Below are 23,632 nucleotides of genomic sequence, written 5' to 3' on the forward strand. Positions count from 1 at the left end.
AAAGAAGGGCACTTTAAATAGCGCTTTGAAAGCAAGCCAATTCAACTTAAGGTAAGGGTTAGGTTTAGGGTTAGCTTTAAGGTTAGGTTAAGGGTTAGGGTTAGGGTTAGGTTTAGGGTTAGGTTAAGGGTTAGGGTTAGGGTTAGGGTTAGGGTTAGGGTTAGGGTTAGGTTAAGGGTTAGGTTTAGGGTTAGGTTTAGGATTAGGATTAGGTTTGGGGGGGTTAGGTTTAGGTTTAGGGGTTAATTTTAGGTTTAGGGTTTACAGCGTGCTTCTGTCTCCGCGCTGTTGTCGCCCTGTTGATGATGTCAGCGACGCGGTTTAGTCGGGCGTGGTTTAGTCGAGCACGGTTTTGTGGTGGAACCCTGCTGTACTGGATGGTGAAATTTAGTGTGCCTTCCCATACCTATTGGTCAGGAAGCCCCCTCACCTCATACGCTTTTTCACTCGCCCTGCCCATCCTCACCATGTTGCCGAAAAGTTCTCAGAAGAAGAACCAGAAGAAGAAAGAACTAGTGAGTGGCTGGGGAAGAAGGATGTTGGGGAAGAGGAAAGAGGCAGAGGAGCTGCTGGAAGAGTGTGTGCATGTGCACAGGCTGTGGGTTTTTAAAAAACATCTGAGTGAATCCAGGAACAGGGAAGAAGCAGAGGGACTGGAAGATACTATAGGAACACACACTTCCAGCCCCTCTGCCTCTTCCCTCTTCCTGGATTCACTCAGACATTTTTAAAACTCAAAGTCTGTGCACACACAAGACCTTTTTAAAACTCATAGCCTGTGCATACATAAACACTTCCACTCTTTTAAAAACATCTGAGTGAATCAGGAAGAGGGAAGAGGCAGAGGGGCTGAAAGATATTATAGAAACACACATTTCCAGCATCTCTGCCTCATCCCTCTTCCTGGATTCACTCACGTTTTAAAACTCACAGCCTGTGTAAACACACACACACACACACACACACATTCTTCCAGCTCTTCTGCCTCTTTCCTCTTCCTGGATTCACTCAGACATTATTAAAACTCAACAGTCTGTACACACACCAGACCTTTTTAAAACTCACAGTCCATGCATATACACACACACTTCCACTCTTTTAAAAACGTCTGAGTGAATCAGGAAGAGGGAAGAGGCAGAGAGGCTGGAAGTGTGTGTGCTGTGCACAGGCTGTGGGTTTTAAAAATGTCTTGTGTGTGCACAGGGTGTGAGTTTTAAAAATGTCTGAGTGAATCCAGGAAGAGGGAAGAGACTGAGGGGCTGGAAGTGTGTGTGTAAGGTGGTCAGTAATGTTGAAGATTGGCAAGGACAGCCATATTTCCTCTGTAAGTAGCTGTTTTATTGTTTTGTGTACTTATTTTATTCTTATTTAAGTAGTAAGTGCACAAAATAATAATTTTCCTTTTTTATATCTTCTTTTTGTAGGTCATTCTTTGGGGCAAAGAATTCAGTTACATCGACTTGGCTGCTCCCACCCAGTCACATGACTTCCAAGCTACTCACACGTCACATAACTTCCAAACCATTCCCACTCAGTCACATGACTGCCAGGCCACTCCCACTCGGTCACATGCCCACCAAGCCACTCCCACAAAACAGGCCACACCTACAGAACAGGTTCTAAAAATTTTTGAAACCCACCACTAAACAAACCGGAACTCTTTAAAATTACAACAGTACTAAACCAAGGGACATACAACTCCCTCCTGAAGTTCCAACTGTCGCAGTCCTCTGCTTCATGTGACAAAATTTGGGGTGCTTGGCAGTGTGCATGGCCTCATGAACACAGGAGCACTGCAATTTCCCCCCATGAGCTGGGAGGAGCTGGGAGGCCTTGACCTGCTAAGTCCACCAGCACATCAGTCTTTCCACTGCCCCACCACTACCCAAGGCTTAAATCTTTTTTCTGTCCAGCTGCTCGACTGCACTTATCTTCATATTCTGTACATTTTTTTCATTTTCTGTACGTTTTCTTACAAGTACAACCTGCCAATATAAGGTACAGTGACTGCAGAAAGCTAGCCAATGCAATGTTTTCAGAGATAGAGGTTCAGAATATTGCAAAGACTGGTGTTGGCTTGCTTTCTGCAGTAAATGTGCATCTCATTGGCTGGAGATGCTTGTCAGCAGCTACCTGAAAAGGGAAGGGAAGTTGACCTACAAAACTGGATGTTGAGAAGTCCCAAGTCTTTCAAAAAAGGGATGTAATGGAGAAAAGGCCCAAAACTTCTAGGAAAGGTGGGGAAAGGTGGGATGGGTGGATGGCCCACGTGTTGGTGAGACTGCTAACCAAGGCTCCTAATCCATAGTAAACTTCCATGTACTGTAAGGCATAGTTGGGCAAGACCTGACTGTGGCAGATTCCCACATACTGGTGGATCTAGCTGGCTGAGGCCTTCTGGTCTGCAGCAGGTTTCTGCATGTGCATGGAGGGTACTGGCCTTCCAGAGCCTTTCTCACCTCAAGGCACTCTGTGCAGTCATTTAACAATTGCAATAGGGGAAGCTGGGATTGCAGTTGTTGCATGAGATGGTCACATGGGCTTCTAGTTTAACAATTGCAATGTCTTATGACCCAAATTGCAGGCACAATTGTTCTTGTAAGACTATTTGTATCAATTCATTCTCCATTATCATACAGAGATTGTAAATGTACCTACCTCTTTAAACAACCACATTTTTAGTACAAAATGTTCTGTTCAGTTTTTCATATTATTTGGGAGTTTGTATAAAATCAATTTAGAGTTTCCTTACTTTAATTCAATAAAAACGAAATAGGTTAAGTGAAGATTATACTTTTTTTGAAATAGAAATCCCTGAAAAAGAAGATGAAATGATTCCAAAATATCTTAGGTTTATACCTCAAGCCACTATATTTGTGGGTGCATTTTGTTATTTATGGAACTAGCTATAAGTTTTCCTAAGTATAACACTACATTTTTTGTCAATCACCTTGCAAAGAATCTAATTCTTAGGACCTTGTGTCTCTGTGTACTGAGACATTTATGGCCTTTCACTATTAATGGCAAATGGCTTTAGAGCTTCTGATACTAAGCATTGCCCATAAGCCATCGTTTGAACATTCTCACAGCCAAAGAAAATTGTAATATTAAAGTAATTCTCATATCCTGAATTGTCCTACTGGTTACCTTGGAAGCTGCCATTACAGCAGCTGTGGCTGCAACATTTAGCCCCCGTTTCCCAAAATGCACCAGGGCATCATAGCTGCGATCTTTTGCTTGGACTAAGCAATCATCTATTTCCTGTCAAAAAGAAAAAAATCCACAATCAAACTCAAAAGAGTTCAGATAAATTTGTCTTTTTCTTACTTATCAAAAGGAAGATGTTTCCATGCCTGCCCTGAATATAGATAAAAACAGTTTAAACAGGGTATGATTTACCTAATCATCCACCTTCCTCATTGATATAACAATTGTATGAGAGGAGTTGTGATTATGTTATAATAAAAGAAATATGCAAATTTGGGAAACTGAAGTTTCTTCCACTTCACTTTCAGGATGACCTTTAAGTCATAATTTGTTAGGTTTGGGCTTGATATGTTTACACGAACCAAACCACTGTAGCTTGGTGTTCATACTTTACTGCTTAAAGGCTAAACCAATTTCGTTGTAAACATGATGTACAATGACAATAAAGGCTTTGAACTTAATATATCAATCTACTTGAAGAAATAAAATGAATGTATTTACCTCTCCCTATTCACGAGATCTTTTTAATAGAAAAATAGGGATATAAACTTACAATGTAGGTCCCAATTAGAGTGATAATATGAATTAAAAAAACCAAAATTATTTTAAATGCTTAGGGAACACTTGACTCCAATACAAATACTCAGGAGGTTGCTTAACACTTATTCTGAGAAAGAATAATCCACAAATTATATCCAAGAGACAAGCACTATACAAAAGTGCTGTCAGGTAAATTACTTTCCAAAAGGGTTATATAAATCATGGCAAGCCACCACTTGTTTAACTATTGTCTGGTAACTAAATCTAATTAGCTGAATTCACACAATTTCCTAAGCCAAAACAAAATCAGCAATTTATTTACCATCAACTTGCTAACTTTTGCAACCTCTATTTGCTGGTGACAAATGGGGAAAGACTATCATTGGTCTGTCAATGTGCAAATTGCTGAATTAAAAGAAATGAAGGATAATGAAGGGGTACATGAGCTCTTGGTAATCTTTTCTATTTTGGTGTCATAGTGTATTGGATTGTAACTCCCATAATTCTGAATAGGAATTAAAAAAAACTGTAGTCCAATGTAATATAATTGAAAAATACCAGGTTGGAAAAATTTGCATTAAAATTTATTTCTCATGTGAGCTGTTCTTCAAGATTTCTGACTGGCTGCTCCAATTGCTTTTGAAACACTTGTAAAAAAAATTATATACAGCCAATAGCTTAAATCATTTATTACACTGAGAATAATCCCAGTGGGGAGCTGCATTTTTTAAGTTCTTATCTGTAAAAACAAGTCAATCAAGAAAAAAGAGCAACACCTACTGAAATGAAACTCTTCTTCCTGAAAGAAATGCAAAAAGTGTAAATAATATTATACAATCAGTAGTGCTATCCCACAACTGATTCAATAGTTGTCACCCAGTTTGATGAGGCTCACTAATGGTTAATGGCATCACAGCCTAAGGATATTCTTATTCATAAGCTTATCTTACTTTATGAGAAATAATGCCACTGACCTTTTCTTTTGAAGATAAAGTTGGGTGTACAAATTTCCTATATAGAAGACTGGAGCCCTTTGTGTAGGGAGACAATAACCAAGCTACAAAGGCTATTTTGAGTTCATAATAAAATGGGAACCTACAGAAAAAGAAAATAATATCTTTTGGTGTTCTTTTCAAATCAGGTTCCTTGAGAAAGTAAGTACTAAGAAAGTAAATGTATAAATGTTTGAATGTGTGCATTGATGTTGGCATCCAAAAATATTTTCCTTTGCATTTTGGCTTTTGCTAATGTCTTTAAGTGCATTTTCATGAATAATAAAGTCAGGAGTCCATGTTCAATCCCTCCACCAATACAATGAAGAAGACCATAACAGGTATCTATCCTCTCTTTTATTTGAGAATGCCACGTGAAGTTTCACTGTTCATTCATTCCTAAGTACAGTAGAACAATTTCCTACCAATGATTGTTTCCATCCTATATCCCTTGACAACTTGCACATTTATTCAGTCCAGACTAATGCATGCAGCCTATTTCACGGTACCAATATTCAGTTCCACATTTCTTCTACGTTCTAGCAGAGCAAAAGCAAACAAAGTATCTCATATATCCCGATGTTCAGTTAAGCAAAGGCAATTGAGTAAGATTACAATGAGTGGAATCCTTGGCCCTCAAATGGCACCCAGGTACTGATAACAAATGAGCAAGAAATTATAGGTTTGGTTTATTTGATAGGCAGCTAGATGATACACCTTTCTCACAATTCCACCGGTAAATGTACTGTTGTAGTTCTCATAAAGTTTGTTTGTTTGTTTATAAAGTTTATTGGCTACCCATCTTACCTCAGGGTAACTCTCAGTGGCTTAAATACACAGATTAAAAAATGTCATGCAAGATATTCATGCCTGAAAATTTATTTTGGTTTTTTCTCTAAGATTCCTGTTCTTATCTTTCTTCCTATAACCTCATTCTTGTCTTCATATTCTTCCTGTATTTTCTTTTATGCATCTATTTAGGACTTTCCCTGGCCCAATTTTAATATAGGAAATGAGCAGCCATTTCTAAATTCCTGGAAATTTAGAAACATTCTCTGTGTTCTAGTTATGTTTTAGTATATTGGCATTCAAAGATATATATCTATGTTCTGTTTATCAGCAGGAAAATTCAGGATTCAGCCATTTTGCAAACCCAAACATGCTTAATTTGAACAATGAGCCCACATCTACCTTCTTCTTCCTTTGGGTCCTTCTCAGCCTCTTTCATCTATCTGTCCCTTTAAATTGTGGAATGATTTTTACTATCTCATATGCTTTTTACTATTGCATATGCTTTCATCCTTGAGAAGATGTTTCTTCTTTCTTTTGCTTGCCTTTTGTAACACAAATATCATTGTTGTCCAACCCCAAATGGTTTTATTGATATCTTCCCCATCTACATGCCAGAACTGCATCTTCATAACATACATCTCCCAAAACTTGTAATTTTTCTCAATAAATGAACTTTGATTCACAAACTGGTGGTAGTTCTATATAAACCACAAGTTTCTCAAGGATGCTAATGATTGTTATGTTTACAATATTCAAAGTGGGATTCCAGAGAGTATCAATCAATAACACTGACATTCACATTTGGCATTACTGAAAGAAACTGTCAGGCTTCCAGGACAGGTATTCCACCCACCTAATATCATTGGGTGCCTAATACTATATATAGTGTATGCCTGTGTGTTTCCATGCTCTATTCTACTTTTCTTCTGAAGAACACATTTCAAAGGATACCAACCAGCAAAGAAAAATGTCTGTGAATGTCTCTGCTGTTGTGAAGAGTGCAAATATGATCCAGTACATCATCCATTTCACCTGAAAAGGAAGAATAATTAATTTTTTATCTCATATGTACAAATTATACAGGTGCTATTTCCTTCAGTCTTAGTACTAAGGCCAGATTCGTACTCAATAGTAAAAGCAGAACCAAATTTATTTATTTATTAAGTTTTCAACCAACATTTGTGTGGAAGATAAAAATGACTTGGAAATTTTCTATTCAGGAAACAAATGTAGTAGAAGTAATTCTGATTCAGCATAAACACAGTTGTAAAAGTTATTCTGAATTTACTTTCTAGTAGTTCTCACTATTTAAAATTAAATTTTTCATTACAAGCTATCTTATTTCATTAAAAAAAAAACTATAGGTGTTATCAGGATTGGTAAATCCCAAGTTACTTTAGGCTGTTTCTCTGTCTTCATTATGAAAACAAACCTGAGATATTATTACAATATAGTAATCACTACAATTATGGATGGAGATTTATACAATTTCATACAAAATGGGTGCCCATGCTGTGTTCCAGGTATAGTTCTATGTGCTGTGTATGCTTCATGGCCCAGCACTGTGTCCTTAAATTAATCAGTAAATAATATATAATTTTAATTAGCCTGAATGTTTATTTTAGAAAAAGGAAGTATCAACCAGTCTTGTTTCTCCTAATGTTGCAGCTAAAATGGAAGATAAAGTTAAATCATCTAAAAGTTAGTTAAAATGAAATTACCAATTAAAATGGAAGGGGCGGGACATAGTAATGATTTGGCATACTAAGTACAAAAAAAAAAAAAATCACATCTGAAGTATGTTCTTCCTTCTAAAGACTGAAATAACAATTGTTAAAAGGGATACAGGATACTCCCAGAAAGACTACTTACATATTCTTTAATATCCTTTGATTTTACCGCTTTGTAAGAGTAATAGGCAGGATAAAGAGTGCCAAATATTAGCCTGAAAGAAAAATGAAAAAAAAATCACGGGAAATACTATGGGCTGGAACCAGAGTATGATGATTACATTTGATTCTATAAAATTGGTAGCATTTATATAAAAAATTGTTCTCTTGATTTTAATAGGATCTATTTCAAATAACTTTAAGTTATTTCATCATTATTTGTTTAATGTTTCTTTCTGAATGGAATTCTCAATTGCTCACACAGAAAAATATAAATTTAAATAACACATTTAAAATCTGCCTTCCCAGTTAAAATACAGATTTACAACAAAATCATGCCTCCCATCTGCCTGAACCACCAGTGCATCTCATTTCCCCCCTCATTTTTAAAATTTTATGTTTACAATTAAATTTTTATTTTTTAACATTTACCAAAAATTTACAAAAAAATGAAAAATAGAAAAACAGGAAAAGAAATATATGAAAAACAAGAAAAATACAATTATCCAATTTAGCAATAGCAACAAAAGAACAACAGATATGGTTGGACAATCAGAATGACTTCTCAAAACTAAAAACATAAACTAAGAGTCCCAATGCTCAATAAATTGAAATACCCAAATGAATGAGTTGCCAGGCTTCCAGGAAATCTCTATATTTTGATTTGGCTTGGTCAAGAATGGTCACAGTTTCCCAGTTGAAACTATGGTTAGTTTGTCCATATATTGTGGAATTAAAGAGTTTTCATGACTTCCTGTGGTGATGTCATTGTGTTTGGAGCTACGGAACGGGAGCTCTCCTAACCTCTAACTCTAACTTCTTCGTTTGGGCTCATTTCTGAGCGCTGTGGATCCTGAAGGGACCAGCAGATTAAGGGGGAAACTCTGAAGATGCTGGTGTGATAAGGCAAATCCCCCAGCGGGTAGGAGAAACCCACTAAACAAATAAGGATCTATCCTACCACTTGGTCAGGACCGGAGTGATGGCGACCACATAAGAAGGAAGCAGAGAGAGAAAGCAGTTGAAATCGAGACATCTGTTACTATTATTGACAACTCAAAGAAGAGGAGGACAACATGAAGTTGGCAGAGAGGATGAGCTAGAAAGAAAGAGGCTCTGGGAAGGAGACTGTTTTTGCAGTTCAGATTTTTGCCGAAAAGTAGTAAGAGCAGGTATCTGGGTGTCGGCAAAATGTTCCACAATTAAAAACGATAATTATAATAAATTAGTGATACAAATTAAGAAAGATTTATAAAATTGGAAAAATATTCAGCTATCACTCATGGGACGTATAGCAACAATTAAAATGAATATTTTACCAAGAATCTTATTCCTGTTGCAAACCGCATCTATTAATCCGGGTAAAAAATTCTTTCAAGAATTAAACAAAATAACCGCTAGGTTCATTTGGCAGGGATGAAAAGCGAAGATTAAACTAAAGTCAATGCAACACAGCAAGGAAAGGGGAGATTTAGCATTACCAAATTGGGATTTATACGCATCAGCAGTAACAATAACATGGGTGAAGGATTGGATAGGGCTAAAGAATAAAAGAATTTTGACCTTAGAAGGCCATGATTTGCAAGCAGGCTGGCATACATTCCTATGGGATGATAAAAATAAAACACACAAATACTTTCAAAATCATTTAATTAGAAGAGTGTTATTGCAAAAATGGCTCAAAATCAAAAAAATCCACTATGTGAAAATCCCAAATTGGCTATCACTGACAGAAAGGACGATCCATCCAAATTTTAGAGATTTAAACAAAATGCTAAGATACAGAGATTTAATTGATAGATAGGGAAATTTAAAAACAATTGAAGAATTGGCAGAACATAACATGAAAGTTGACTGGCTAACTTACCTCCAAATCAAAACTAAATACAATAATGATATTAAATTATATGACATCGAAACAGAACCACACAAATTGGATAAAATTATTCAAAGCTCAGATAGAAAGATAGGGAGAATATATAAATTTCTCCTGAAGTATAAAATGGAAGAGGAAATTGTGAAAGAACAAATGATAAAATGGGCACAGAACTTTGGCTATAATATTGAATTAGACAAATGGGAAAAATTTTGGGGAACAAACTTAAAAATGACACTATCTGTTGTATACAAGGAAAACCAGTAAAAAAATGTTTTACAGATGGCACCTGGCCAACAAGGTTAGCTAAAATCTTAACAAATACCTCACCAAAATGTTGGAAATGCGAATCAATACCCAGAACATATTACCATTTATGGTGGACCTGTGAGGAGGCTAAAATTTTTTGGTAAAGGATCAAAAATTGGCTGGAGGCAATAACGGGTTAAAATATAATAGAAACCTGAAGTTTTTTAAATTAGGAATAATATCTGTGAAATACAAAAAAGAAATCCAGTATTTAATACTACATATAATTACGGCAGCAAGGATTGCCTTTGCCCAGAAATGGAAAAACAAATTAACTCCAAGCGAAGATGAAATAATAAGAAAGGTTATGGATTGTGCTGAAATGGACAAAGTAACTAAAGAAATCCAGAGAAAAGAAGAATCAGAATTCTACCAGATATGGGATAAATGGTATAGGTGGATGGAGGAAAGAAACAAGAATCAATGAAGGAAGATAACGAAGCCCAAAAATAATAGTTATGAATAAAATAAGAGGGTTAAGAATGGTGAAATCCAAATGAAATACAATAGAAGGGGAAATAATATAAGGTAAGCAGTATTGATTGATCATTGGTATTAGGAAGAACAAGAAGTTCCTGTTCATATTGTATTGTGTAAAAGTGGTGTACGTCTAAGTTTTGTGTCTGTGTGTTTTACATGTTTGTTAATAAAAAAAATAAAAAATAAAGAGTTTTCATTATGTCTTCTGACTTCTACTTGGTGTTCATGGATACTCTCTTCTCTCTGTTCTCTTCTGCCAGTTTGTCCTACATAATGGCTTTTGCATTCTTTATGAGGACTCAGACTTTAAGACACCATACTTCATGTCAGAGAATAATGCTCATTATCAGGTCATCCTAACCATAGTGGGAAAAGAAATCCAGCTTTTATCCAAACAATTTCTTTCTTCTAAAGATATTCTCTTTCCTTTAAGGGCACACATCCAGAATTATTTAAGGCAAATTAATTATTTGTGTAGCCTACTGCATTAGCAGCTTTCCTTTTCCTTCTTTCATTTTTTTAAGTCACTATAAAGATTTACAGCTATTCTCTCCCTTATTTTTCTCTGAGTTGCTTAAACAGAGTCAGGGAGATGGGAAGAGATTTCTGAAAATGTAGTCCCCAGCAGAGGGAGTTAAATTAGAGTGCTGGGCAGTAGGACTATAGATTCCAGCAACTCAGAGAAAGGGAGAGGCAGCATCGTGAAAGGAGACTGGAGGGGGGGATTTTTAAACAATTGAAAGGAGGTTAAAAAGGACAATTCTGTTATGGGGAATGAAGCTGGACTCTTTCAGAGAGACAAGTTGCCATCACAAGGAAGAGTGACTACTGTATTTTGGGCTGATGACAATGTCCTAGCTGCTATGAAAGTGTGACCATCTTATCTCAAGGCAGGGTTCCAAAGTGACTATATCCTTGGTCCGGTAGAGCTCCTGGATCATTAGTTCCTGGCTAAAAAAGTAGGCCTCTCACTGGGTCTGCAGAGAATCGGTGAGGGGCTATTTGAACAAAGGACAGTCTTTGATACCTATGTGCATGATTTAAATGAAAGCTCCAATGAAAGCATGGCCCTTTATGCTGGCCATTGTTGAACTGAGCCAGGTGGGAGGTATTGGAACAAAGTTTCTAGCTGAGCGATGTTGTTCATGATAAGGCTTAATGTTTTACACTATTGCGGCATTTAATCCGATGTTATCTTAAGGGCCACCATTTTAATGTGCTTGTTGTATTGTTGTCTGTAGTTGTGATTTTATTTTAAGGACTTTTTTAATGTGCACACTGTCTAAATGTTTATTGTATTGGTGCTTGTTGCTATTATCTGTAATTGTTGCTGGATTCTATTTTAAGGACCACTATTTTAATGTGCTTGCTTTGTCACTGTCTATATATTATTGTTTATATGTTTATTGCACTGGTGCTTACCTGTAATTGCTGTTTAATTTGATTTTGTCTTACTAGATATTATTTTAATTAAAGTCCTTAACTGCCTCTGAGATGTGTTGGAGGGTTCCACCACAAAACCGCGGTCGACTAAAGCGCGCTCGATGAAACCGCGTACCTGACGTCATCACAGCGCGACGAAAAAAGCATGCTGTGAGCGGTAAAGCTAAAATTAACACGTAAACCTAAACCTAACCCCCCTAAACCTAACCCTAAACCTAACCCTTAACCTAACCCTAAACCTAACCCTTAACCTAACGCTAAACCTAACGCTAACCCTTAACCTAACCCTAAACCTAACCCTAATGCTTAACCTAACCCTAAACCTAACCATAACCCTTAATCTAACCCTAACCCTAACCCTAACCCTAAACCTAACCCTTACCTTAACGTGAATCAGCTTGCTTTAAAAGCGCTTTTTAAAGCGCCCTTTTTTCTCCGCGGTCGTATTTGTCGCGCTGCTGATTATGTCAGGTACGCGCTTTAATTGGGCGCGCTTTAGTGGACCGCGGTTTTGTCGTGCCACGGTGTTGGAGTGCCTAGGCCAGGCAGGCCAGTCATCTGGGGAAAGGGTTAAAAGGGCTCAATTGCTAATAGCCCCTTCAGGGAAGCATTACATTTGTTATCATATTTTCAAGCTACCCCTATTTTACAATTGATGAGGTACAAGTATGGAAAACAGATGGCAGTATATTATGCTAAGTATTGATAACACAAAGCACAGGTATTAATAAATGTAAAACAAAGGATATTTTTTCTTAAAATATTGATTTGTCCATGATAGAGAAGATTTATGGTACGGCAGTAAACAATTCAGGCTATTAAATCCCAATGAAACTGAAAAATCCATCTAAAACATTTGTTTAAATGTCACCTGGCATGCGTGGTGCTGCCTGTTCCTTTTCTGGGTTTCTGGCACTCATGTGCACACACTGATCAGCTGGCTTTTGTATGTGTGGCAGTGCTGAAAAATGGAAGAGTTGGTCTTCTGTTTTCCAGCATGACTACGTGCCCTAACCAGCTGATCGGGACATGTACATGCACAGCAGTAACCGGAAGACTTGCGGAAACAGAACGTTCATTTTCAGCATGTGCATGCCCTCTGGGCAGCTCCTCTTCCTGGTCACAGTGCAGACAAATGCACATGTGCATGTGAAGCCACTGAGGTTCGCCATCACTGTGTTATAGTATATCACAGAAGGGGATGCTGTTTTTAAAGATGGTCAGATAAGATGAAATGTAGCACAATATTTTTTATTATTATTTAGATCATTTGAGATCATTACAGCAAATGAGAGCCTCAGACATACTTTGGTGCATAATAGTATCAAGTATGACTGGAGAGAATGAACATTTTTATGAATATAAATATTCTGAATTCAAACTGCATGTTATAATATAAGTAAACAAGACATAAAAGCTTCAGAGGATTTTAAACTGTGGCTATTTTTTCAGCTTTGTTTGGAACTATCCTGAGAATAAAGTTCTAGTGACCAATTTTAGCCAGCAATCTTTTTCAGAATATTATATATGAAAATGAGGTTTATTTAACTATTAATCCTGACTCCTTGGAGGGACTGGAAAAAAGAAAATCAAGTAAGTAGTTTAGTGTAATTTTCCCAATCTAAAGCATTCTACACCTAATGTTTGTACCATCTATCACTATCAGCCAACATAGTCAATACTTGAAGTTCCTCCAGGTCTTCCAGTCAGACATGCAAAAATAACCTGAATGACAAATTCTGACCTATTTGAGGGAAAAGAGCAGAAACAGAATCATGACCAGTCCAAAAAGGAAACAGGGACCAGAAAACAAAGGTAATCAGGAAAAAAAATTTCAGCACCATGGACAGATCTCAACAAGACAAATGGAATGAAATCTATTTATTTGATCTAACCACACAATATATTCTCTGTAAAAAACAACAATTTTTTCACATTTTCCTTTCTTTTTTATTGAGGAATGGAACACCTTAAGGATATACAGTAATCTAATGGCTTGTAACTTATATGAACATAAATATAACTTCTTTCACTCCTCTGAAACACACACACACACAGAATTTCAGCAGTATCCAACATTATTTTTCACTGAAGCTTAATAAAAAGAAAGAAAGGCTATTATAATGCTGGCAAAAGAGGGAAAGATGGCTTACAGTAGATAGTTGGAAACTCCAAGCCCTATGCCATATTTTTAATTTAGGCCTACACAGCCATAGTAATTAAAGTAGAAATTGATTTATTCATTTGAAATTTAACCTCACTTAATGTTTATCCCAAACCATCTGAGTTTAAGTCCTGTGGTTATTGCAAGTTAGGGTTAAAGTTAATTATTTGGTGCTTATATGAGTATTTGCACATCTGAGACCGGCAAAATCACAGAACTAATGATAGTTAGTAATATATTATATATATATAGTAATATATTACTATATAATATAGTAATATATTATATATATTACTGGGGGGGAAAGTTAAGGGCGTTACAGCAGAATCATTATGGAGAACCATGATTAGAAGTTCTTTTATTAAACAATTAGAAATACTGCTAGAGTTTTATCATTTCAATTTATGTTATACCACTATATTTCCCATTATTATTCCATATTATTGTGCATTTTCTCTTTCTTTGTATTATTTGTTGTATTATAAATACAGCTTGCATTCTGGAGGCATATTGCCACCAAGCAACAACAGCTTATCAAATTCTTATCCAACTCAATCATTTTTATGGTTCTAAATGGGAATTAAAAACAGCCTTTTTCCTGCACGTGCATAATGTTCCTTGCTGTTGCTAAATCAAAGCCATCTTCTTATCTATCTTTAGTGACTAGTTTTCCATCTGCAACTATTCTGTAATAATTAATAATTGCTATCAGGGAGGTATCACAATAAATTGAATAATTCTTGTAGTTTGCAAGATCTACTGGAAAGGCATATGCAAATGAGGAAGTCAAGAAAGTGTATATAGATTTTTCATCATCATTCATCACCATTAATATCAAAAGTGCCTAAAAGTCCATTCACAGACAATATGATGGAAGAAAGTATTCCTGCTTATCTTTCTTTTTAAATTATTTAGCATTTCAAAGCTAACTTGCTGAATGTGACATCAAAACATACCAGCACATATTAATCTACATTCTCTACAACAGCACATATTAATCTACACTCTTTAGTTTACAGAATGAACTAAATTTGTTCATAAAATTCCTCTACTCAGGGAAGAAGCTGAGGGCGATCTCTTTTTACTACATGCTAAAGTAAACATCTACATCAGCCGCCTCCAACCTTTCCAGCTTTGCAAACCAGGGAGGTAAGGGGCTGGGAAAGGGATTGTTTGACATTTGTGTGGGCAGTTGCACAAATGGAGCTGCACCAGTGGTGCAATTCAGCTGGTTCTATCTGGTTCAGGCAAACCAGTAGCGATGGTGGCGGAAGGCTCCGCCCACCCACCCGGACATCATAATGTCCCATTTTTGATGCTCTGCGCATGCGCAAAGGTCACATTTGTGAACTGGTAGCGAAGGTAAGTTGATTTCATCCCTGAGCTGCACATCTGTATGCACTTGCCCACCATGGCCTGGTTATGAACATGCCATGGCTTGGCAGTGGGTTGTGGCCTGGGTTTGGGGACCCCGATTTATATTCAAGAGGATTTTGATTTAATTTGATCTGACATTTACTGTACGGCCATTTGCTATAAAAATGCAAGGTTATGGCATGAACTCAAAAGGAATGGAGGAGATATGTATTTGCAAAGCTTGCATAACTAAGATAAAGGAAGAGGGAGTGTCGACAGGGCAGACCCTCTTCAATGTAGAAAACAAGAGCTGTCTGTCAGGCATATCATACAAGTCATATTGCTAAGATAAGGAACATAAAACTTGCTAAAAGTCTTCTAGGATGCCCATTAGTTAATTTTTTAGGAATAGGGTTGAAGCAAAGCTTGTTAGATAACTTTTGAAGTGATTATTAGTTAAGACTTAGAAATAGGGATGGCGTGGAGCCAATGGAGGATCCTTTAGATAACTTTCAAAAAACCTATTAGACAATGTTTCTTTATCCCATCTTGAAAAACTGTATGAAAGTTTGTTGAACCCTTTGTTCTGGGTCCTGGCATTTTGCTGGCTGGGATCCCTTTTGATGAAAAGCTTCAATAAAAGAAAATCAATCTGGAATCTAGTGTCTAGAAGTCCATCAGCTTTGACACCAGGCTAAGACTCAAATTTGAGGACAACAAAAACAAATTCTGAAAATCTGCAATTTACATAGTATGCAGCAATCAGTCTATAGTAGTATTAAGGGAGGCTGACTTTACAAAAGCATTACTTTCATTTCCATTTTCCATTTGGAAGACATAATGCGGGATCCACAAAAAAAAATAGAATAAAAACTGAGCTTTTAAATGTAATGATTACCGGCAGTAAAATATGCATATCTTTCTATGTTAAATACAATATGTCAAATAATTAATCTTAAAACATGGATTATAGACTAATAAAAATATAAAATAAACCCTTCTAAAGTTATATATACTGTAATAGTATCACTTCGTTATTGGCTGCATTGTAAAAATGATTCAGTCTTGACCTGTTCATAGTTTTCAAGGTAGTATCAACTAAAACCAATCTGAAAATAGATAATAACAGTGGAAAAAGCACATGAGAAGCAAGATGACATTTCAATGCAAATTAACTGATATCTCAAAGCAAATTCTATGCACGATATTCTTTTTTTAATGTATACATTTATCATGTTACATCAATAGGAATAAAATACAGAAAAACAAAACAGAAAAAACATATTTGGGTCAAATAACAATGGTACATCATTTTATTTAAAAATTACATTTTATTTTTTAAAAACTCTATAATTCAAAGTAAATTTTAGTCCATACATTCTCCCATTTATCTAGCATTCTACACACACAAAATTGCCTATTTTACCCTGCAGTCTTTTATATAGGCATCTTCCAGATTCATTTTGAATAATATTTTATATATTTTAGCAATCAAATGGTCATTTCCAGAACATAAGCTGATATTCAATTCAGTTTTAACTTCTGTGAAAACAAAACTTTTTTTATCAGATCTAAGTCTTTTAACAATGCTATGATAATTAAACCAGTTCCAAACCAACCTTCACTTAATAATTGTACCCTTGTCTTTTTCGTAAGTCCTTCTTTTTCAAATGTCATATGTCCTGAAATATCATCTATTCATTTACCTTCCAATAGGATCTCTGTTCTATGTACTGCTTCATGAGATGATAATTAAAGTGGCACTTTTTCAACCAGTCTTATATTTCCACCATACATGCCCATTTGATTGCTTAACAATGATTCTTAAATCTAGGGTTAGTTTTTATTTTATCCTATCACAAATGGGCATCCCATCCAAATCTCAAATCAGAACCTGTGCACAATATTCTGCATATTTTGATAATGCTACAATTGTTCAAGAAATTGCCTTTCTACTGGCACCATAAAGTGTTGTGATCTGAACATGTTAAAAGCAACCTTCTTGACAGCACAAATCAAAAGGGTTCAAACTGAAGTCTGTTTCTAATTTAAGAAGACCTGACCCAATTAAGTCAAGGTCAAGAAAATACCAGTTATCAGACCTTGTAGAAAATGGAGAACAGGTGAAAGGATTGGCCATTGGGAGGTGATAGATAGTGAAGAGACCTTAGATAACCCTGCCTTCTTGGTACATTTGAGAACTAGGGACTCATCTTAACATTTATCCTGTTTCTTCTTTCTATAATGACCGCAGACTTGAATTACACTTACTAAAATTGAACCTAATTAAAACTAAGCTGATGATTTGTTTTGACATTTTAGACTCAAGTCTTCAGCATTGTATACAAAAACAATATGTTTAAAGACTGTATAAAGATAAGTTAAATACTTGAGAAACTTACTGTCAAAACAAAATAACAATACATGCAGACTTTCCTTTTTGCTTTTTAAAATGCAGAATGTTTGAGAGAATTGAATAAATGGTATAGACTAGAATTATATTCATCCATGTATCCTAATGAGAAATTTGGAATAATTATTACTAACATGACATAGTTCATGCTGGACTCGCATTCATCCTGCTAGTAGCTGGATTAGTAGCAGTTAGCATGGAATGTTGTGATGAAATAATTAAGTTCAGACATTTTAACATACACATTCTATTTCTTAAAGTCTTTCTGCAGTAAAAGTCATATATATTGTTTAATCATTTCAAAAGAGAAAAAAATAAATTTAAAAAGTAAGTTATAGTATTATTTTTCTCCTATTTCAAAGGTAAGCAGTAGTTTGATGAAAATAAAAGCTAACATATAAAAGAATCTAGAAGGGTGAGAAAATGAATACAATGTCTTGGAAGAACTTTAATATTCCTCCAGATTCTGGTTCTTGATTGGCAGGTGAACTACAATAATCTGGCCTTCAAAGAAATCCAGTTTGACACCCCTGATCTAATCTGTGGCCTTCTCAGAACACTGATTTCATCACTGACAGTCACCCCCCCAAAAAACAATGCATTGTTTTGGAGCCACATTTTGAATGAATATAGTGATGTTATCAATGTTTGGCTGGCCTAAGCAAATGAACTTAACTTATTTGGAAGAATTCTATTTAATATAGTAGGGGGACAGATGCTCTTATCCTCGCTTGGTAGAGCTTCTTAAGAGTCTTCCTGGACTTCTTAATAAATGAAAAAATTATTATAAAGCAGATTGAGGAAAACTCTGGGATAGTAGCCTATTAAATACCTCTGGAGAGTATTCAAGCCAGGATTAAGATAATACTTCACCTAAGAATCAGTACTGTGCTACATGCAAAAAGGATAAAATGCTATAATGAATGATCTTGTGAAGCAACCTGGTTTAAACATTGTCCAGCTATACATTGGAGGGGTGTTATTTAATTAAATAGATGGAGTAGTGAAGGGTTTGACAATGAGTAAGAACGCAGTTATAGATAATTGGTTGAAGAGAACTGGCCACTGCATGAGGCAATCTAAGCTGTGATTGCTTGCTGTGAGTGGAAAGGGGGGGGGTTCCTTGTTTCCCACCTTTGTCCTCTGTGAGATTTACCTCATGATGTCCCTGCTGCATTGATATATCTGCTGTTGTTTGTCTATTATTTAGTTTGCTGTATATATAGTGGTAAAAACATATTTATTTACATAAAGTTACAAGTATGTGTCAGCATCCATTTGGACACCAGCTGTGCAATTTTTGACAGGTTAATAGACCCCAAAGTGCCCAGAAGCACCAGTAATAAGTTTCTCTGAGGTAGAAGTTTCTTCATGAGCCTGAGAGAGGTTGTAAAGACAGCACAATGCTGTTTGCTACAGGAATGGGAGGAGTATTTCCTTTGGCTCCTCTTAATAAGCTGAATTATCTCTCATAGAGCTTAAAAATGGGGATGTTTCTGCAGAGGAAGGATTTGTGGAAGTTGTAAGCAATTATCCAGCAGATCTCAATGAACAACAGAAAAGACAAAATGAAAAAGCAGTAGCCAGCATAATTTTGTGCTTGGAAGATAGACAGGTAATGCATGTGCATCTGACATCTGACAACTATTTGGGTTGTGCTATTTGCAAAGAGGCCAAATCGAAAGTATACCCTGTCAGCAAAAGAAGTGAAAGAAAATCTGAAATAATTGTTCAGTTAGTGTATACCTCTATCACAATCAATGGGAAGGGCCAAATTTGCTTTAATAATTGTTGATGATTACTTAAAATATGGTTTTTGTTATTTATTAAGAAGCTTAACAGAAGTATTTAAACAATTTAAGCAGTGGGTAATGTTTGTAGAGAAGAGGAATAATTCTTTAATAAAGTGTATGTCAACTACAAATTAACAGAGGAACAGAGTTCATGTCTAACATGCTTCAGCAGTGGCTGAAAAAGAAAAGCATAAACTATAGAAAAGCAAATCCCTATACTCCAGCAGAGAATTGTGTTGCTGAATGCAGAAATGATGTATTTCAAAATATGAAAGATGCCTTACTAGCAGACGCAGGAATGAGTAAGCTATATTGGAGTGAGGCAATTTTAACTGCCAATTATTTGATCAATAGACTATACAGTTTAGCATTTAATCAAACTCCATATTACATGTTGTGTAAAAGACAACCAACTTTGGCGCATTTAAGAATTTTTGGTAGCAGTGCATGGGTGCACATTCCCAAAGCAATTAGACAGCCAATGGCAAGGAAATCAGAATAGGACACAAAAATGTTATTATTTCACATTCTGCAAATTTTTCAGAACATGAGAATTGGAAAAAGGTACAGGACAAAAGGTACACAGGCTCATGGTATCTCAAAGTTGGAAGAAATTCAGCAAAAAATACTGTGTGGAATATTGTCCTGATCCATGTCTACTTAGAATCACCAAAAATAGAAGCCAGGAGCTTTTGCATACAAAGCTGAAGCTTTTTTAATGAAGCTAAATGTCTGTGGACATTCTCAGTCATCCAAGATGATAGTTGTCTCAAAGGTGCTTTTTTCTACAAAAGGCAACTGAACTGTTTTTTCCTTGAGGAAGAAAACGTTTTACTTCTCATCCAAGTAGTTTCATAAGTTCTGATGGCAGGGGAATGGAACTGATGAAACCTCTTGAACGAGAAGTGAAACATTTTCATTTTCTTCCTCAATGAAAACACAGTCCAGTTGCCTTTTGTAGAAAGAGCATCTTTGATACATTAATGAAGCTATTGTCTTTTCCCCAAATATAAAGTTTCTTTCAGAAAGAAGGTACTTGCCTGGATTGACATATTATCTTCATTTTTCCCACTTGTTTCTGTAGCATAGCTCTGATAAGTAGGAGGTACACTGCACATTCAAATGCTTCAGTCAGATAGTATATTTGAAGTGCCCAATTCTGAAGTTGTAGTATTATTTCAAAACAAATAATACCCCTTTCCACCCCCACCCCCCAATTTAACGCTATTGGTTGGGAGAAAAATATTTCTACCATGTTTCCCCAAGCACTTGGCTTTATTTTTGGGCAGGTCCTATTATTTTTGAAGTGCCGGAGGTGGTGAGCATGGTCACCTCATGGCTGCTGCTGTGTTGCAATGTTTTTGGAGAGGGCTTATTTTCAGGGGAGAGCTTATTTTACAGCATGCACTCAAAAGCTGTTTGGGCTTATTATCCTGGGAGGTCTTATTTTCGGGAAACCAGAGTGCTAGATTTTGAATGCAAAATAAAGCTTCAACTTACTTCTTTCTCTTCCCACTATTTCAACCTCCCATTGATCACTGAATGCTGCTGTAGGCAACTATGACACTAAAATGCATGGCCTGAAAAAGAAAAGCAGCAGGGTTCATCTGATATAATCTATAAAGTGTCAAGGGACTTTCTATGTGCCATCTGACAATGCCAAATAGAATATTCCAGCCTTCAAAGAAGAGGATGGCTTCACTCTAATCTCAAAATGTTCCAAGCAGTACAGCCATTACATTTTGAGAGTTGATATCCACATAATCTATAAGATGCTCAAGAGGAGGAAAGTAAATTTATGCAGACGCACATTTGAGCACATGCTATAGGCTCCTCCCTATTTGCAGGAATCTGATGGAAGACCTTTGAAGTAAAAAAGGACTGATCTAGATTCCCCTGCATTGTTCTTATACATTCAAGCTATTTTGCATAATCAAGAGAATGCCTTACATTTTTATTCTTCTAAGTCCTGATGTAACATCTCAAAACAAGGATACATTTTCATTCAGTCACTTGTATCTAACAAAGAATGATAATGCACATATAATGCTCCTTCTTCCCTACACATACAATTTGCATAAAAGATATCATGATAGTCTTTCTTTGGTTTGCCTTTGTTTCTCAGAACTCCATTATCAACTCACGTGTCTTCACCCAACCTTCTTATAAGGGGAAAAAACAGCACACCAATGTACATTTTCCAGCTGTTGTAAAGTGAGCCTGAGTTTTTTTAAAAAAAATTAAACCAGAAAGTATATTAAACTGTGAAAAAGATGCAGGAATATATTTGTAATATTAAGCAGTGGTACTATGTAAAATTTGGGGGAAAGGGAGGAAACTGGGGGAAAACAGCTTTGCAGCAACAACTGAAATGTCATCACATTGTTTAAATTTAAGGTCAGCAAAACATTCCTATTGTTTGAAAACAGCTATATTTTTTAACTTGGTTCATTCTAATAAAATTCACATTCAACCACAGAAAGTAGCAGCTGCAGACATATCAGTAGAACTTGCCAGCTTCTTTCCTGCAGCCTTTGGAATGCTTTGTCACTAAAATGTATGATCTGTCATTGAAAGGCTCTTGACTTTTTCAGAGAGGAAGTAAAAAAAATCAATCTCACCATCCTATTGCCTTTGAAACTGCTGGGCAGTGACTGGTTCTATTGGAGAGAACTAATTCCACTAATCTTCCCCAGGCCCTTTGGGTGAATTAGACTACAACTCCCATCACCCTAACTAGCATTTATGGTCCAGGCACATTGGAAGAATGTCAGGTTGAGGGATATTAAATCTAGTTCAAACAAACAAACAAATAAACAAAGAAGGCATTGGACCTCCAACATCAAAGAATCCTCAAAATTTCAGTAAGCTTTCCATTCAAAAAGAAACATCTAGTAGGAAAATTGGCTCTAAATGGGTGGGTGGTTAGGTGGGTTTTTTGTTGTTTTTTTACGTTTTAGGAGCACAAATTGTGGTGAGTCATTTTTCCCCCACTGCTGCCTGTCTCTCCTAAGAAAGCCTTAGTTTTAGAGGGTTCTATGGAAATGGTTTCTATTGTTTGTTTCCCAGAGAATGCCCAAAATTCTTGTACCACCATGTCTCCCACCTTCCGTGAAATAGCAGCCTCCCCACATTCACCAAAAGTCGACGCCCTTCAATTTCTCCTCCTACACCTAGGCGTCCTCGAGATCGGTTCTTTATTGTTGAGAGAAAACCTCACGCATTTTGTAAAGTGAGCCCTAATTTACAAGAGAAAATTTCAGACTTTTTCTCCCACTCCCATCGCTCAAGGGCCGTTCCAGATAGCGCCCTCTGGCAGGTGAGACAGAAATAGTTAATGCTAATAACAAAGCGGAGGTTCTCCCTGCCCTTTTTCAAGACTCGCTTTTTCCTTCTTTCCCCTCTCCCCGGACGCGGTTGCATTTGCCAAAGGGAATACCGAAAAGCCGCATTCTTCTGTTGCGCCTCTATCTCTTTCTTGCGCATATGGCTAAATCGAAGTAAGAACAGTCCGTCGCTATTTCAACCCGTCAACCATTATAGTACACATTTCGCTCGAATAAAAAAACCTGCTTTAAGTCTTACGCTGGTCTCGACTGCTACTCAACATAAGAAAAACAGAGACGGGCGACAGCGCACGAACTACTAAATTTAGATAGCTGGTGTGCCTGAGCAGATATTATTAGCCTTCGCATTCGATGAAAGCTACATGCGCACACAAATGGGCAGACCCCAACGGCACCACCAAAGCTGTTTTCACTGTGCAAAGACCGCTCTTCGGAGAAACCCGCAGGGCGAGGCCCACCCAATTTGGTACTCACACCACTAGCCTAGAGATGATCCAAGAAACCATGGCGCTGCCGGACTCCGGTGACAGCAAGACGATGATAGGATTTTCTCCGGGCTCGAGTCGGTCCGCCCGCAGTCGCTAGAATGAGCAGAGCAGGCGTCTCAGCCATTCGGCATCCAGCGCGCAGCCTCACTAGGGAGCGGCCGGAAACAGTAGCAGGCACTCGCTGAGATGTGGGATCCTAACCTCGCCTGGAAGGCTGGGGCAGCTTTAGCACCTGTTCTCGGGATCTCTGTCTGTCCCCCTGCTATGCCTCTTCCTTTGAGAAAAGGCGCATCGCTCAAGTGGTCGGTCCTCAGATTACCACCCTTTGCCTGAATTGGAGATGGGCAACGAAAACAAGCAACTCCTTTGCTTTCATGATTGCAGCACGTGGCCATTCCGAAGCAATTGATATGCCCGACTGAGACAACCATCATTATACAAAGCCATAAGTTGTTTTAAGCTTGGTTTGTTGAACAAAGTTTACCGCTTACCACCTACACATTTTTCAGCTATGCGTGGAAGTTGCTATTACATGCTTCTTAG

The 23,632-nt window shown here is 36.9% G+C and overlaps 1 protein-coding gene across 1 annotated transcript in view; it reads right to left on the bottom strand.

Moving 5' to 3' along the window:
- REEP1 (receptor accessory protein 1) overlaps positions 1–23,363 on the bottom strand; it is a 51,762-nt gene extending 28,399 nt beyond the window's left edge. The window contains exons 1-5 of the mRNA XM_087713317.1: positions 23,076–23,363; positions 7,404–7,476; positions 6,487–6,563; positions 4,722–4,842; positions 3,148–3,261 (exon numbers count right to left, since the gene is read on the bottom strand). Of these exons, the coding sequence (XP_087569443.1) occupies positions 3,148–3,261; positions 4,722–4,842; positions 6,487–6,563; positions 7,404–7,476; positions 23,076–23,107 (417 nt within the window). The 5' untranslated portion in view covers positions 23,108–23,363. The remainder of the gene's footprint in view (positions 1–3,147; positions 3,262–4,721; positions 4,843–6,486; positions 6,564–7,403; positions 7,477–23,075) is intronic.
- Between the last annotated feature and the right edge of the window lie 269 nt (positions 23,364–23,632).

Source organism: Thamnophis sirtalis, unplaced genomic scaffold (assembly GCF_051295495.1).
Source record: "Thamnophis sirtalis isolate CommonGarterSnake01/CBP01778 unplaced genomic scaffold, rThaSir2_p1.2 scaffold_4, whole genome shotgun sequence".
In the NCBI taxonomy this organism is placed as follows: domain Eukaryota; kingdom Metazoa; phylum Chordata; class Lepidosauria; order Squamata; family Natricidae; genus Thamnophis; species Thamnophis sirtalis.